Source organism: Herpailurus yagouaroundi, unplaced genomic scaffold (genome assembly GCF_014898765.1).
Source record: "Herpailurus yagouaroundi ecotype Mexico unplaced genomic scaffold, PumYag 192, whole genome shotgun sequence".
In the NCBI taxonomy this organism is placed as follows: Eukaryota; Metazoa; Chordata; class Mammalia; order Carnivora; family Felidae; genus Herpailurus; species Herpailurus yagouaroundi.
In genome coordinates this window covers 26,283,517-26,298,579 of record NW_024412423.1, presented here as the reverse complement: position 1 = coordinate 26,298,579, position 15,063 = coordinate 26,283,517, and the positions used below count along the sequence as shown (strand labels likewise).

The following is a 15,063-nucleotide window of genomic DNA, read 5'->3' as shown; positions in this document are numbered from 1 at the left end:
ATGTGGTGTAAAGGAAGCTCCTTTGAGTACAGCAGTGGGTGAGAAGGAGATTCTGGCTCTGTGCCCCCTATACCTTGACCCTGCGAGCCTCAGGTGGTCATCTGCGCTTCTCACCCAGTGTCAGGGAATTGCTGCTGATGGCCAAGAAGTGAGAGAAGCCTGGTCCTGGGGCAGCTGGACTTTGTGGTATCTAATTAGGCTGGAGCCAGGAAGGAGATGCTCTTTTAGCCAGAGGGGCCTCCAGGGCTCTGTTTAATGAGGAGAACAAACTTGAATTGACAGAAGAGGTTTGGAGGCAGCCACCAGGCCAAGGAGACAGAGACTGGCTTGAGCTGGGAAGGGTTGGAGGGATGGAGTTGCGGGGGCAGCCAGGCAGCTGTCGCCGAGACATCAGCGAGGATGTCACCACGGCAACAGGGCCTGCTGACCAGACAACCTCATGGACCCTCATTTGGAGGATCTTAGAGTGAGGTGATCTGAGAGGAGGCCCCCCCTGGAGGCAGAGGCGAGCCCAGGAAACGGGGAGCTCCAGAGTACAGCCCCAGTGACGATGGCGGTCCGTTTGCCGCCTCCTCTACCCAGGGCCCAGCCTCGTTCCCCTGTCCTTCCCCCAGCAGCTTTCGTGGCTCTGGTTTTCATCCCTGGGCTTAGGACAGTGACAGCTGTACTGCCCTACCTCCTGTTCCACCACCCCTCCAACACACAACACAGATTCTGGGAATCTGGTGTTTTAATTTGGGGCTAAAAAGAGGAAGAGGTTACATCATGTAAAGAAATTTTCATGCTACTTCTTGTTTCCCCCTGGGGGCCGGGCTGGGGTACTAGGCTTTATCCAGAGCTCGGATGGGCCCCTCAAGAGCACTGTGGCAGAGAGAGGGATGGGAGGTGTGAACAGACCCTGCAGAGCCCAGGTACCCTGGGGCAAGCGCAGAGAAACCCTGGGAAGGAAGGAGAGGTTTGGCAGGGTCTTCAGAAAGAAGAGGAGAACCGGGGCCTGGTGCCCTGGAGTCACACACAGCACGGAGTCCCTGCCCAGGCCTGGCCCCACAACTCTCGGCATGCAGGGACTGGGTGAAAAGCCCTTCACAGAGGGGGCTAGCCCCAGCCTCGGGCTCTGGGAAATAGTCCATGAGCCACCGAGGGGCCCGTGTCCCACCAATTCCCGCTTTTCACCCACCTCTGCTTTCACCTTGCCAGGTGATTTTGGACAAATCCAGAAGCCCCTCTAGGACTCAGTTTTCCCATCTGTACTGCCCTGTCCGCTTTCATGTTAGCCATGAGGGGCAAGTCAGGCCGTTAGGATTAGGATCTGTTTGTTCCCTTGACGTATCCAAAATTCAAGGACACAGAAGCTTTATTAAATTGACGAATGAATGAATGAATGAATGAACGAATGAGTGAATGAAGCTAAAGCCCCTGGGAGAGGCCCCAGAGTACCCCTGGTGGCAGGGCTAATATGAAGACAGGGGAGCTACAGTTTGGGACCAGGAGGCTGGGCACAGTTACCATGGGAACCTGTTAGATCAAGGGCCTGCCCAGGTACCTGGGAACAGGTCTTCCATATCTAGAGTGACAGGCTGCCACTTCTAAGGGAAGGCTGAGGTAAATGGCAAGCCGGAGGCTGCCCTGTTTTCAGGGAAACACCACGACTGGGGGAGGGACACCAAAAGGAGAGGAGAGAGGTAGCCATGTGACTTCCTTAGGAGACCCCACTTTTCTCCCCCACAAAAAGGGTACAAAGAAGGTCTGGCCCTAGAAAAGTGGACATGCGGGTTCATAGATTTAGAACATATGTGCAGCCACTAGCTCTTCCCTGTGTTCTCCTGTGCCCCTAGGTCCCCCTCCAGCTCCGGGGACTCAGCATTCTACCTGGAACCCAGAATCTACTTCCCACCCACCCTGCACAGCCACTGGGGCTGTATGGGAAGAGGTGACCGCTGGGAATCCACAGACAGCCAGGGCCTTGGCTCACGTCTCTCCCCCTCTTATCCCCTCCCTAACCAGAAAGAACTCACGACTACAGTTCAACAAGGTGAAGGTGGAGGACGCTGGGGAGTATGTCTGCGAGGCTGAGAACATCCTGGGGAAGGACACGGTTCGGGGCCGGCTCCATGTCAACAGCGGTAGGTGGTCCCCCAACAAGGGGAGGGGTCCTATGGGTGTTTGATGGGGCGGGCCAGTTGCCCCCAGCCCTCTGGAAGCCCGCACATGATCCATCTTGCACTTGATTCCCCTCCCCTCCTGCTGCTGCCCTATCAATCCCCGAGATCTGGGCCGATTCAGAGAAATGCAGTCCAAGCATAAATGTTTAGCTTTGTTATCTGGGCCTGGAAGAGCCGCCAGCTCTCATTTTAAATATCCTGAAAACTAAATATTTTGAAATCAAGAGGTGGGGGTGGGGAAAAGATATTTTTAGAAGGCAATTATGGGAGGCTGGGCTGCCAGGAGCGGGGCTCCGGGGAGAGGCAGGCCCCGGGCGTGTGGGAGCTGACTGCCTGTTGCTTTGCTGGGCACCCGAGTGCAGGCAGCCATCTTGGTGGGGGCCATGGCCAGGAGACTTGGGTGGATTGGCCCCTGCGGGCGGCCTCTTTTCAGGGACTGCAGACCCTTCTCCAACAGGTGGGCCTCTTCCTTAAAAACATACGCAGTCAGGGTGCCTGGGTGGCTCAGTCGGTTAAGTGTCCAGCTTCAGCTCAGGTTCTGATCTCATGGTTCATGAGTTCAAGCCCCGTGTCAGGCTCTGAGCTGTTAGCTCAGAGCCTGGAGCCTGCTTCAGATTCTGTGTCTCCCTCTCTCTCTACCCCTTCCCCGCTTGCACTTTCTCAAAAATAAACGTTAAACAAAATTAAAAACATGCGAGTTCAGGAGCCCACAGCACCCAGGGCACCCTTAGCTTCCTGCCTCCACCATGGCAGCTACAGTGTCAGTGGGCAGACAACCTGGTTTCCCTTGACCGGAAAGTGGCCGGAGCTGCCTGTCCTTAGACCGCATGCTTCCACTCTAGCCCCGGGAACTAACTCCAAACCAGGAACTAACTCCAAACAGCTCGCTGTCTTCCCAGCACCACCCACACACTGGGCATATCACTTGGCTACCTGGTTATTTGGGTTCGCTTCCAGGCCTGCCCCTGCCCATCTAATCCTGTATCTGCCTTCACCTGCCAGTACTTCCACTGGACAGGCCTCCAGTGCTCCCTAAACCCAGCATTATCAGGAGAATGTGGAACGTTCCTTGCCCTGAGACCCTTGGAGAAAAACCCGCTGCAGACCCTGCCTGCCCCATGTTGTAAGGGGTTACCCTATTCTCCCAGGTTCTGAGGCTCCTCCTCCACTATATTGTATAGTTCCAGGTCTCAGAGTCCTGGTTGATCTTCTTTCTGGATCTTTCTCACATCCGTACCCCCCATTCCAACCCTATGTCAGAGGCAACCTGGCCCAGGTTTCATCTTGATTCACCTAAACCTGAGCAGTAGCCTCTTAAGATGCTTTTATCTTGTCATGCCCCTACCCCATGGTACCACAGAACAAGGACTCTGTCCACAACCCAGTTCACACCAACTTGGCGCAAACGATCTTTCCAGCCGTAACTGTGTCAGTCCCTCACAGTCCATTCATATTCCTCTTCTCGTGCCATCTCTCCCAGGCTGCCGTCCTCCCTGACCCCTTCATCCCACCAGTGTCACCCCCAGGCCTCGCTCCCAGGCCACTTCTTGGCCAACTGTGGTCTTTCCTGAATTCTAGTGTCTCATTTTTCAAATCTCATACTGTTGCTGAACTTTTTCTTTATGCAAGTGTGACCTCCACCATGGAATGATGGAGACAGGAGTGGGGAGAGCAGGAATGATGCCTTCTCCCCAGGAGTTACAGGAACAGCTACTGTTTACCGAGAGCTGCTCCATTCCACATTCCACACTATATCTTGAACCCTGACAAGCCCGTGGTGTATTTTATAAATTATGAGACTGAAGCTCAAAGTGGTTAAATATCCTGCCCCAAGTCTAACTAATGGTTCACGAGAGCACTATACAATGTAAAAGTAGTTAGCAAACACTGAGACCCTGAGCTCCGTGGGGCTACGTGTAGCCTGATCGCCATTCTAACCTCAGAGCCTAACACAGTGCCTGGCTTACAGTACGCACCTGGTAAATATAGAAAAAGATTTATAATCTTCTCCAAGGCCTTTACTGACTCCCATATGCTCCAGTACCTGCCCTCCCTGCTCCTCCTAACCTGTCCCAAGCCCAGGAAAATGGACCATGCTAGGTGTCCGGCACCTGTTACCTCCAGCCATAGTGGGCAGACATTCTTAGATCCACTTTGGATTTGATGTTTATTGTTTTATTATTCAAGATTTTCTTGGTTAGAACTGACAAGAACCCAACTTCAAACTACCTTAAGTAATTGATTGGTTTTTGAAACTGGGAAATCCACAGGTAGAGCTGATAGAATCCAAGTCCTCAGAGTCGGGATCAAGGTGCTCTCTCCCTCTGGGTATTGTCCTCACTCTCTCCTACAGCAAAATGGGCTTCTCCCCTGTTTGGGGAATGGATTGGGAAGAAGAGGCCGTGGCCTCAGACAGCTCCATGTTTACATCACCCCGGCCTCTCTCCCAGAGAAAAAGCGGTAGCTTTGTCTCTACATCCACTCCTAGGAACACAAGGATGGGTGCCAGCTGACCGTACTTAATTCACACGCCCCGCTTGGCCCAGTCACTGTGCTCAGGAGATGGGGTGGCATCTTTTCCAGGCTCGTGTGTATACAGAGTCTGAGTGATGGGCCTGCCAGAACGAGACAGCGGCACCTCCCTCGACGGGTGTCGGCAGTAGAGCAGGAGGGAAGGGCTGCCGTGCCCAAAACCACAGCAGTGCCCTCTCACCTGTGGGTTCGGGGTCTGAGACCGTAGACCATTTTAAGACCCGCTCAGATAAGCTGAAGCCCCACCCCACCCATGGCCTCCTGTCAGCCCTCAGCAGTCCGTGTTCTGATCGGTGGAGGTTTGGGCTGGGCCCTGGGAGCTTCCCACAGGGCTCCATGCCTTTCCTCCCTCCAGCCCAGCAGGAGAGCGGCAGGGCAGAGTGGCCGAGAGTCCAGTGCTTTGGTCTCTTCTGAGCTCTGTCGTGCAAGCCTGGTGGAGTTCCTCCACCTCGCTTATCTTCCATTTCCCCCCTGTGAGGCGGAACCAGATCATCTCTAGACCCGTTGCCCATAAAATTCTGGGATTCTGAGTTTGATGTCGAGACTGACACTTGTGCACCTAGCCACCACCACATGCGTGCACGCGTGTGCATGCACACACACACACACACACACACCCCACCTCTTCTGTTGCCGTGCTCAGTTCATAGTAGGCCCCTACCCTTGACATGGGGCGGTGAACAGGGCCACTTGCATGGTATCAGGAGGATCCCCGTGGAGGACATCTCCACAGGCAGAGATACCCAGGCTCCTTGTTTACCCATGGAACCCAGAAGACCGGCAGCAACCACACCCTGGGGAGGAGATGAAGGGCGGGTAGCGGGCAGCTGTGCCTGCCCCCTTGTGACTCATCCCAAGGTGGGTTGGTTTGGCCCGCCCAGGCCCCAGGGAAGCCAGGGCTAAGGGGCGGGGTGGCCAGAAGAGGGCACAGGAGGCAAGGAGCAGTGGCCGTTCAAGGGGCATCGCTGCGACTCTTGGCTCCCTGCTTTGGCTCTGTTCCTGCGGAGCCTGATGCTCCTTCCTCAGATTGAAGCAGACGCTTCTTACAGTCATAACTCTACCAGCTCACGAGAGACTGCCTTCCTGGTTGCCTGGGAGGAGGAGGAGGAGTCAGCAAGAAGTGTGTGGTGCTGTTAATAAAACAATCAGCTTGGTCCGACCCATCTCTGGGTTATGGAAACCAGCTGCCTCATCCCCAGCTGAAAGAGATCTCGGGAATATCTCACGGTGGCTGCTCCAATCCCAGGATATCGATCTGAGCCTAGCTTTGCCCCAGAGGGTAGGCAGACTTGACCTGGGGTGTCACAAGACCATGGAAGCCCTGGAGAGGGAGTCCCTTACGGGGGCTGGGGTGGGGTGGGCTGGGGTGGGGTGGGGGGGCTTAGAAAGGCTGGCTGTTTAATCACACACACACACACCTGCTCTTTTGCTCACATATTCAGTAAGGCCTTACTCAGAAAGACCCTGCTGTAAACTCAGGGGAGTCATAGTCTTGGCTTCTAGTCTAGGTCCCTCAAAGTTCCTGATAGGAAACTAAAACCCAAATTCAGAGCATCGGCCCGTTCTAACCCATGGAAGAGGAAAGAGAGGCAACTTTAACAGCAGGAAAGGGGGCAGACTGAGCAGGTGGGAGGGAGCCTTGATGGAGCAAGATCACTTGACCTGGGCCTTGAAAGATAAGAAAAGGTTTCTCCAAGAGCAACGGTGAAGAGTGCTTGCAGCAACCGGCTGGCAGGAGACAGGCCCATCGCTATCAGCTCTCCTCCTGGCCCTTCCCTCTTCAAAGCCTGGATAAGCTCATGCCCACTAAGACACTAATGGCTGATAGAAACCTCCTGGGATTACCCTTCCAGGCATTTTCAATTTTAATTCCAATATAATTAGCATGCAATATTAGTTTCAGGTGCATCGTATAGTGATTCAACAACTCTTTACTTTGCTCTGTGCTCACCACAAATGAGCTCTTCATACCCTGCACCTATTTCACCCATCCCCCACCCCTCTCTCCTCTGGCAACCACTAGTTTGCTCTATTTAAGGGCCTGGTTTTTTTGTCTCTTTTTCTTTATTCCTTTGTTTCTTGAATCCCGCATATGAGTGAAATCATATGCTGTATATGTCTTTCTCTGACTGACATATTTCACTTTGCATTGTCCCCTAGGTCCATCCAAGTTGCAAACATTGAGATTGCATTCTTTTTTATGGCTGGGTAATATTCCATTATGTATGTATATACCACATCTTTTCTATTCCTTCATCTATGGATGGATACTTGAGTCGCTTCCATATCTTGGCTATCGTAAATAATGCTGCAATAAACCTAGGGTTGCACATATCTTTTTGAATTAGTGTTTTCATATTATTTGGGTAAATACCCAGTAGTGGGATTATTGGATCATATGCTAATTTTACTTGTTTAAGGAACCTCCATACCGTCTTCCACAGTGGTTGCACCAGTTTGCATTCCCCCCAACGGAGCACAAAGGGTTCCTATTTCTCCACAACTTCACCAATACTTGCTGTTCCTTACATTCTTGATTTTAGCCATTCTTCCAGGCATTTTTTTTTTTTTTTTGAGAGAGAAAGAGAGCGAGCATGCAAGCCAGGATGGGACAGAAGGAGAGAGAGAATCTTAAGCAGGCTCCACGTTCAGTGCAGAGCCTGATGCAGGACTCGATCCCACAACCCTGGGATCATGACCCAATCCAAAATCAAGAGTCTGACACCCAACCAACTGAGCCACCCAGGCTCCCCCTCCAGGTAATTTTTAAAATCAAAAAATTGTAGGTATAACTTATATACCATAAAATTCACCCTTTTGAAGTATACAATTCAGTGGCTTTTAGGATTTTCACAAGGTTGAATAACCATCACCACTAATTCCCAAATATTTTCAGAAACCCTAAACCCATTAGCACATGCTCCCCAATCCCGCATCCCTCAGCTTATGGCAACCACACACCTATTTTCTGCCTCCACAGATTTCCCTAATCTGGACACTTCATATAAATAGAATCATATAATATGTGGCCTTTTGTGACCGGTTTCTTCCATTTAACATCAGGTTTTTGAGATTCATCCATGTTGTAGCATACAGCAGCACTTCTTTGCTTTTCGTGACTACTATTCCATTGTATGGATAGAACATCTTTTGTGTATCCATTCATCAGTTTGGGTTGTTGGGTCATCTGAGGTGTTTCCCCATTTGGGCTATTAGGCACAATGCTGCTAGAATATTCATGAACACGTTTTTGGGTGGACATAGGTTTTTCATTCTCTTGGGTGTATACCTGGAAGTGTAGTTGCCTGGTCACATGGTAACTCTAGGTTTCATTTGTTGAGGAACTACCAGGCGGTGTTCTAAAGTGGGTGCGCCATTTTATATTCCCACCAGCAATGTACAGAGATTCCAATTTCTCCACATCTTCACCACTGTGTGTTATTGTCCATTTGACTATAGCCATCCAAGTGGGTGTGAAGTGGTATCTCATGGTGGTTTTGATTTTCATTTCCCCCAGTGACCTGCCAGGAAAATTTGCACTATAGGAGATGATGCTTCAGTCATCATCAGGCCAAGTTGACCAGGGTAGCTCCTGGGATGGTAGTAGAAGCCACCTTACTCTGAAGATTCAGATATTTGTTTGCTCATAACGAATATTTGTAAACACTTGTTAGGCACCCCGTTACATCTCAAGCACTATGCTGAACATTGGAGTTTGTTGTTGAAGACAGACATGGACCTTGTCCAGATGGAGCTTACATTCGGGTGAAGGAGCTGGTCACTTAATTATGTTAGAATAAGTACTAGACGTGCAAATGTACACAGCTAAGAGAAGGAGTGAGGGAGGAGCCTGGGAAGCCTCTCTGAGATGCTGATACTTTGAAAACCCTGGACAGGAAGACACCTGGCTTGGTAGAGGAGCTGGACTAAGCCAGTATAGTACGAATATACTCTAAGAGAGGGATAGGACACGAAGTGGGGGAGGCGGGGGGACTGGGGAAAGTATTCTGAGTGTAAATGGAAGCCATTGGAGGGTTTTGATTCGTGGCAGTGATTGACCGCTTTTACATATTTTAAAGATCACTTTGACAGCAATGAAGCAAAATGGTGAGAGATGAAGGCAAGAGTGAGGGCAGAAAGAGTGGTGAAGAGGCTGTGTTGTGGTCATCCGAGAGAGAGACCATGGAGGCCCGGGCTGGGGACCAGTGGGGACACATGGACAGAGCCTTGTGAGGAGGTAGAAAGGCAGCCTCAGTGATAGATGGGTGGGAATAATAAAGGACGGAAAGGTATTCAAGATGCCCTCCAGGTCTTAGGTTTGTGCTGCTCAGAGCAAGCCTGGGGGAGCAAGTGACTGGGCAGATGACCAGGAGCCCCACCTGGGGAGGCTGTGGACCCTCCCAATGGGGGCGGCCAGAGTCTCCGACCTGGAGTCCGTAGGTCATCTTCACTTCCCCAAACATGGGAGAACACAGTGAAGAAATACGGATATGCTGACAAGGGAGCGTAGACAAGCTGCCGTGGGAGTCCGTGTGTGCTGGAACAGCATGAATGTGCATCGTCAGTGTGGAAATCTTCCTGGCGTGAGCCTTCCCCACCAGCAGAGCTGGGCTGTGGGGACTTGGGAAGGCCCTGCCATCAGAGTGGGTGGCCTCAAGTTCCTTCTGAAGTGGAGAGGCCTGTGGTCATTCCCCCCCCTCAACCCCCTGTGACTGGCTCCCCCATTGCCCACCCTTTTTTGCCTTTCTGGGCCTTGGCCTAGTCCCCATGAGGACATGGTTCTGACAGCCCAGGCCGTGCATCCCAGCTGAGGCCCCATCTTGCTTCAAGAGTCATCCTCTGCCTCCCAAGGCCTCCACGAGCACAGACATGCATGTGGACAGCTGTGGTCCCCGCCACCATCCTCACGTCTGTCCGCTGCTCACTCAGCGCGGCAGTGGGCAGTCTTTGCCACCCACAACCGCAGAGGGAATCAAGACTCCTGCCTTAGCCAGCTCCCTCGAGAGGCCCCGGCCGGTGGTCCACACCGTGTTTGCATTCGTCTGCTGATGTCAAGCCTCGGTGCTGACGTGTTCTTCCACGAGGGACTGGCCGGCTGGTGAGAAGGCTCAACCAGGCGTCAGGAGCCCCGAGGCCTTGTCACAACACACACCGTGGCTCTGGACGGGCGTTCCCCTGCTCTTTTTCTTCACTCCTCCTTGTCAGTGTAACTGAAGGGCAGGGCAACCTCTGGTGTCCCCCAGAGCAACGGATTTTACAACTCGCAGGCAAGATCACCTCAGCTGTTTCTCTTCTCGGTCCTTTTCTTGGTTCCCTGGGTCTCCCTGACCCAGAGTGGGCAGAGACCAGCAGAGGCCTCCTGCCCCTGCCAGCACGCAGGTCCCAGCTGTTGGCAGGGGACCACCGCAGGGTTGGGGTTCAGGGATGCCAGAGCAGCAGCAGGCATGGTGTGGAGGGGAAGGTGGGAGCTGGCCCTGCCCGCTGAGTTTTATCAGCAAGCTCCTCAGACATATACAGAGGCAGAGCTGTGTATACACTCCCAGTCCCCGCGCTCCATCTGTCTCCCACATGTCTAAACACTGAGGGCGCCAAGTGCCTGCCCTCCTCCTCCTCCTCCTCCTCCTCCTCCTCTCAACCCCATCACCACGGAGAGGGGGTGGATAGGGACTCGGTACCCCTGAGGAGACAGGAGCACCTCAGGAGGCTGCTGCTGGATGGGAGTGAGAGACCCTCAGAGCCCCAGAGGCTGAGGGACTCCCCGATCTGGGTACACAGCCTCGGGAGTTAGCTTACAGATGAAAACATTTGGGGCAAGACTTTTCACTTGAAACCAGGTTTCTGGATGGCATCCCGTGGGTGAGCAGGACCTTAGTTATTTTCATGGATCAAATGAATCTGACCAATCAGATGTGCTGTGTGGGTCAGCAGCCTTAAAGCCCAGCCTCACTCTCACTAAGTTTTCACTTCCCACCCATCATACAGGCCTCTCTCAAGCCCACCTCCTGTCCAGCAACCTGACGTCCAGGATTTATAACCTGGGCAGTTGAGGCCTGGACGCTCCCTTCCAAGGCAACAGCTGACTGGGTGGGGGGGGACAGGGCTGCCTTGTGAGAGCAGATGCAATGAAAACCCTGGGGTGGGGGCTTATGCGATGGGCAGAGCAGCCTCTCTAGCATTCCTGGGAGGCTTGTCCCCTCTGGGACAAAGGAGGAAGACATAGAAGCTAGGATTCTCCTCCCATCTCTCTAGATCTTAGAGAATGAGTGTCCTAAAGGTGCCATTCCCTTCAAAGCCCAGCTCCCTTCCAGCCACCCTACCTCGAGAGCCCAAGCAGTGCAGACTGATAGAGATGTCTCCTTCCAGCACCTCTGTGACTTTGTTCCCTACAAAACACATGGTGTCTCATCCACCTGCAGTGGAGCCCCTAGAAAGGCAGGCAAGAAGTGGGCTCCTATTCCAGCAGAAGGAGCATTTTCTGCTAGTCTCTCATCCCTCCCCAAATACAGCAAATCTTCCTGGCCTTTGGAGGTCTGCCCAGAGCACGGGTGCACCACCAGCAGGGTGGTGCTGGGCAAAGGGTTAGAGCTCCTGGTGGCCTCCCCTTTGCCTTGTTGGTGACTGGGAGGGACCACCAGACCTTCCCTCTCCAGCTATTCCTGCAGTTCCTGATCTTCCAACTTTGAGATGAGCCATGAAGGGCCATGAAAGAGGTGGTGCCTGGGGCCCAGAGGTGGTCTCAGTGGGTCACTGGCACGTGTCTCTCATACCCCCAGTGAGTACCACTCTATCATCATGGTCGGGACATGCCCGGAAGTGCAACGAGACGGCCAAGTCCTATTGTGTCAATGGAGGCGTCTGCTACTACATCGAGGGCATCAACCAGCTCTCCTGCAAGTAAGTGACCAGTGGGGGTGGGCGTGGGGGCAAGACTAGGGTGAGAGACGCTGGGGCAGAAGTGGAGGGCTCTAGGAAAAATGGGCTTCAGGCCACTGACAGGGGGTCCCCAAGGGGTGTAGACAGGGAGGTTTGCCCCACTTCCCAGGCCTTTCCTAGAATATAGGGAGATGTAAACTCTGAAGGGCTCAGGGCTTCTGCAGTGCCAGGTTCTCAGGCCCCTACCCACCCCCTCTCCCAGTGTCCACCCTTTCACCACCACCTTTTAGGGAGATGGGGATGCCAGTCTATGCCCTAGGCACTGGGTTCTCTCTCCCCCTCCCCCTCCCTTTCTCTCTCTCCCCCTTCTCTCTGTACCACTCACCCCCCCCCCGCCCCATTTCTCAGCAACTCTCCAAACTGTGTTCTGATGAACATTTCCCATGGTGTGTCTTCCCCAGCAGTGAAGAGCCTGGCAGGGTCCGGCAAAGCACAATTCCCAGTGCCCTTGGTAGTGGAGGGTCTGCTCTCAGAGCCTTGAGGGGAGACGAGGACTCTGTGTCTGACGCTCACCTCAAGACCTGGCTACTCTCCCTGCCTGGTGTTCAGATACACCCTGGGTGCTGCTTCTGCCACTTCAGACCCTAGCCCCTCTCTATGGGGTGAGGGGACACCAGCAAAGACACCACTCTGTCTGTGGCCCAGACACAACCTGGGGAAGGTCAAGGTTAAGAAGAAGCTCAAGTTGGGGCTTCTCTACCCAGCAGGATTTTCATCCTACTCCCCTTAGCAAACAGGGCAGATGGGAGCACAGTAACCCAGGAGGGCTTGTTCAGGTCCAGCTGGGTCCTATTCAAGCAGTTGAGCCCACGGGACCCCTGACAGGTTCTCTGGTGGGTGTATGAGGAGCCGGAGGAAGAGCTTGGTGAGGGCAGTACAGTTCTGGCCAGATCCTGAGGAGGGGTAGGGGGCACTAGTTAACAACTTCGGCTTTTCAAAGCACCCCAAGCCTAGGACCCTGGCAAGGTGCCACAGTTGCCCCATTCCCATGGCATCTGGGCAAAAGCCACTAGAGTATTAGTAGAAATTCAGAGAGGCATTTGCCCTCCTCACAGACAAGGTCAGATTCAGCACCTCTCAGCTCTCCTGCCTCTGGGCTCCAGCTCCAGAGCTGCATCCCCCCACTGACTACAGCCTTAGCCAAAGACCCCGCCACCTCACACGGGGATAATGAGGGGCCGTGCCTCCTTGACACTCTCCCCTCTGTGCCAGGCTAGCTGAGCTAGACCCGGACTGCCAGGCAGATCTGTGCCTCTTCCCCCAGCGGGCCTCCTTTGCCGGCTTCCCCCCCAATCCCACCCTGCACCTGCGGCCATCCCCTTACTGTCCTCCCCCATCCTGACTTTGCAGCCACAGCAAGTCCCCCAGGGAAATTCTCAGCCTGGACTCGGCCCCCTCATCTTTCCCTCCTTCTGCCCCTAGGAGGCTGCCACAGTAGTGCTAGAGACCGTGTGGAACATTCTAGACTTGAAAATGGTCTGAGCTCTCTGCAATACATCTACAGAAACTCATAAGCGTTCTGGAGTACCCCACAGACATGGCCCGGCCCTGCAGGCCCCTCTTTTTTTAATCCCCAAACACACACACACACACACACACAAACACGTACACACCGCACCTCCCTAGCCCCTTGGACCCTGGAACCTTGAAGGAATCCAGCAGCATTAAGGAGATCAGCCCTGGCTCCAGGCAGGGAAGTTTTCAGCCACCCAGGACAGGTACCAGGGCCACAGAGGGCCATGGGATTGCAGGGCTCCAGTGCTAGCATTTAGCGTGGAAAGTGGTGTGATGAGCTTGTGAGATTCCAAAGGGTCCTGCCAGCAAGGCTGTAGCCCTAGGACCTTCTGAGTCACCCCCAGCTAAATCTGAGAGTAGCAGAGGGCAGGAGCCTAAATCATTATGAAGATGGTGTCCTGTGCCCCTCCTCACCAGGGCAACTGGGATTCCCTGCTTAGAACTTGACCTTGGTACCCAGAAGCACCACCTCCCCATTTCAACCTGCCCTAGGTCAGCCCTAGCCAGGGCTCCTGGAACCAACTTCCCTGACTCCCTGAGCCCTCAGGGGAGATCGCTTTCAGGAGGGCAAGTCCTCAGAGCTGTGCTGGAGAAGGACAGGGGGGTGGGGGGCAGGGCAGAACCCAGAGGCCATTCTGGGGGTGGGTGAGCTGGGAGGGAAGTGGGGGGCAGGCCTCTTGGGATTCCTGATGACACCTGAATGGAATAAAAAGGAAAGAATATAGGAAACAGAACTCACGTCTTACCATTTGTGCTGTTTGTTTACTTTTTATTTTGATTTTTTTGCATTTCCGCTTAGCTTGGATAATGAAACTAGACTGGTCAGTTTCATTCCAGTTTCTATAAAACTCAGTTTTCCTTCCTGGTTTTCTGACACTTGTTGTTGTGTATTGGTTCAGAGCCCTGCAGGGAGTGTTGGAAAGCAGGCACACTCCGTCCCTGTTTTTCTGGAATTCAGAGCCAAAAGAAACAGTGTCACTGATACTGAATTTTGTTTTAAAGAAAGAAAACTTAGGGGGATTTGAAAATGGGGGTCCAAATCAAGGTGACTGTCTCCTGTCTGGGCCAGACAGGGACCTCTGCACTTCTTCTCGCTGCTTTCTCCTCTTCTCTCCGTGTTTTTGTAGAGCACGGTTGGTGCGTGACTCTTGGGGACTGGTTCAGGGGATGATGACAGAACAAGACTCTCTTTCCAGCCCTGTGCACATACCAGCGGCATGCCTCCCTTTCCCATCAAGCTCATCCCTCCCCCTCTTCTGCTCCCCCTGTCCCTCCCCATGTTCAGGTGGTTCCCCCATCCCATACCCATCTGCCTGCTCATCCTCTCCACATCTCCACCCCACCCCTCATGAGGCCAGAGACCCTTCACCCCCTCCAGTGCCCCGGGGCACACCCTCATCCTTCATCCTCCCCCTCCCTCGGGTGAGGGCAGCACACATGGCATTATCCCCAGGCTACCAAAAGGAGAAACTGAGGCCCGGGAGGTGGGTGGGAAAACGGGGAGGCAGAGTTGCAACCTCTCTGTCACCCCAGATACAGCCCATGGGCTCTCCTCTCTGCCCCCGTCTCACCCTGCTCTTCTCCAGCCCTGGGCACAGATCTTCCCATAGTCCTAGCTCATGATGTGGGGGAGGGCTGAGAAAGCTATGACCTGCCACTCCTTTTAAGCTGTCCCCTGTGCTGCTGAAACTCAGAGCGCCAATCCCTCTTTCAGTGGGAACCCACTACCGGCCAGCCATCCACACTGAGTCAGACCCCACTCGTGGTGGACGGGTTTGTGTAGCCCGTACCCTGTTACATGGTCCTGAGTGCAGGGTAGCAAAGCTGTAGGCCCACTCCCAGAATCTTCTCTAGGGAAGCCTCAGGCTCCCGGATGTGGCTCATTTTCAACAAGCAGGGATAAGGAGAGCCCAGGAGCCTC

General features: G+C 53.6%; 1 protein-coding gene across 1 annotated transcript in view; it reads left to right on the top strand.

Moving 5' to 3' along the window:
• NRG2 (neuregulin 2) overlaps window positions 1-15,063 on the top strand; it is a 188,084-nt gene that overhangs the window by 153,154 nt on the left and 19,867 nt on the right. Inside the window, 2 exon segments of the mRNA XM_040444660.1 lie at window positions 2,005-2,123; window positions 11,468-11,588. Of these exon segments, the coding sequence (XP_040300594.1) occupies window positions 2,005-2,123; window positions 11,468-11,588 (240 nt within the window).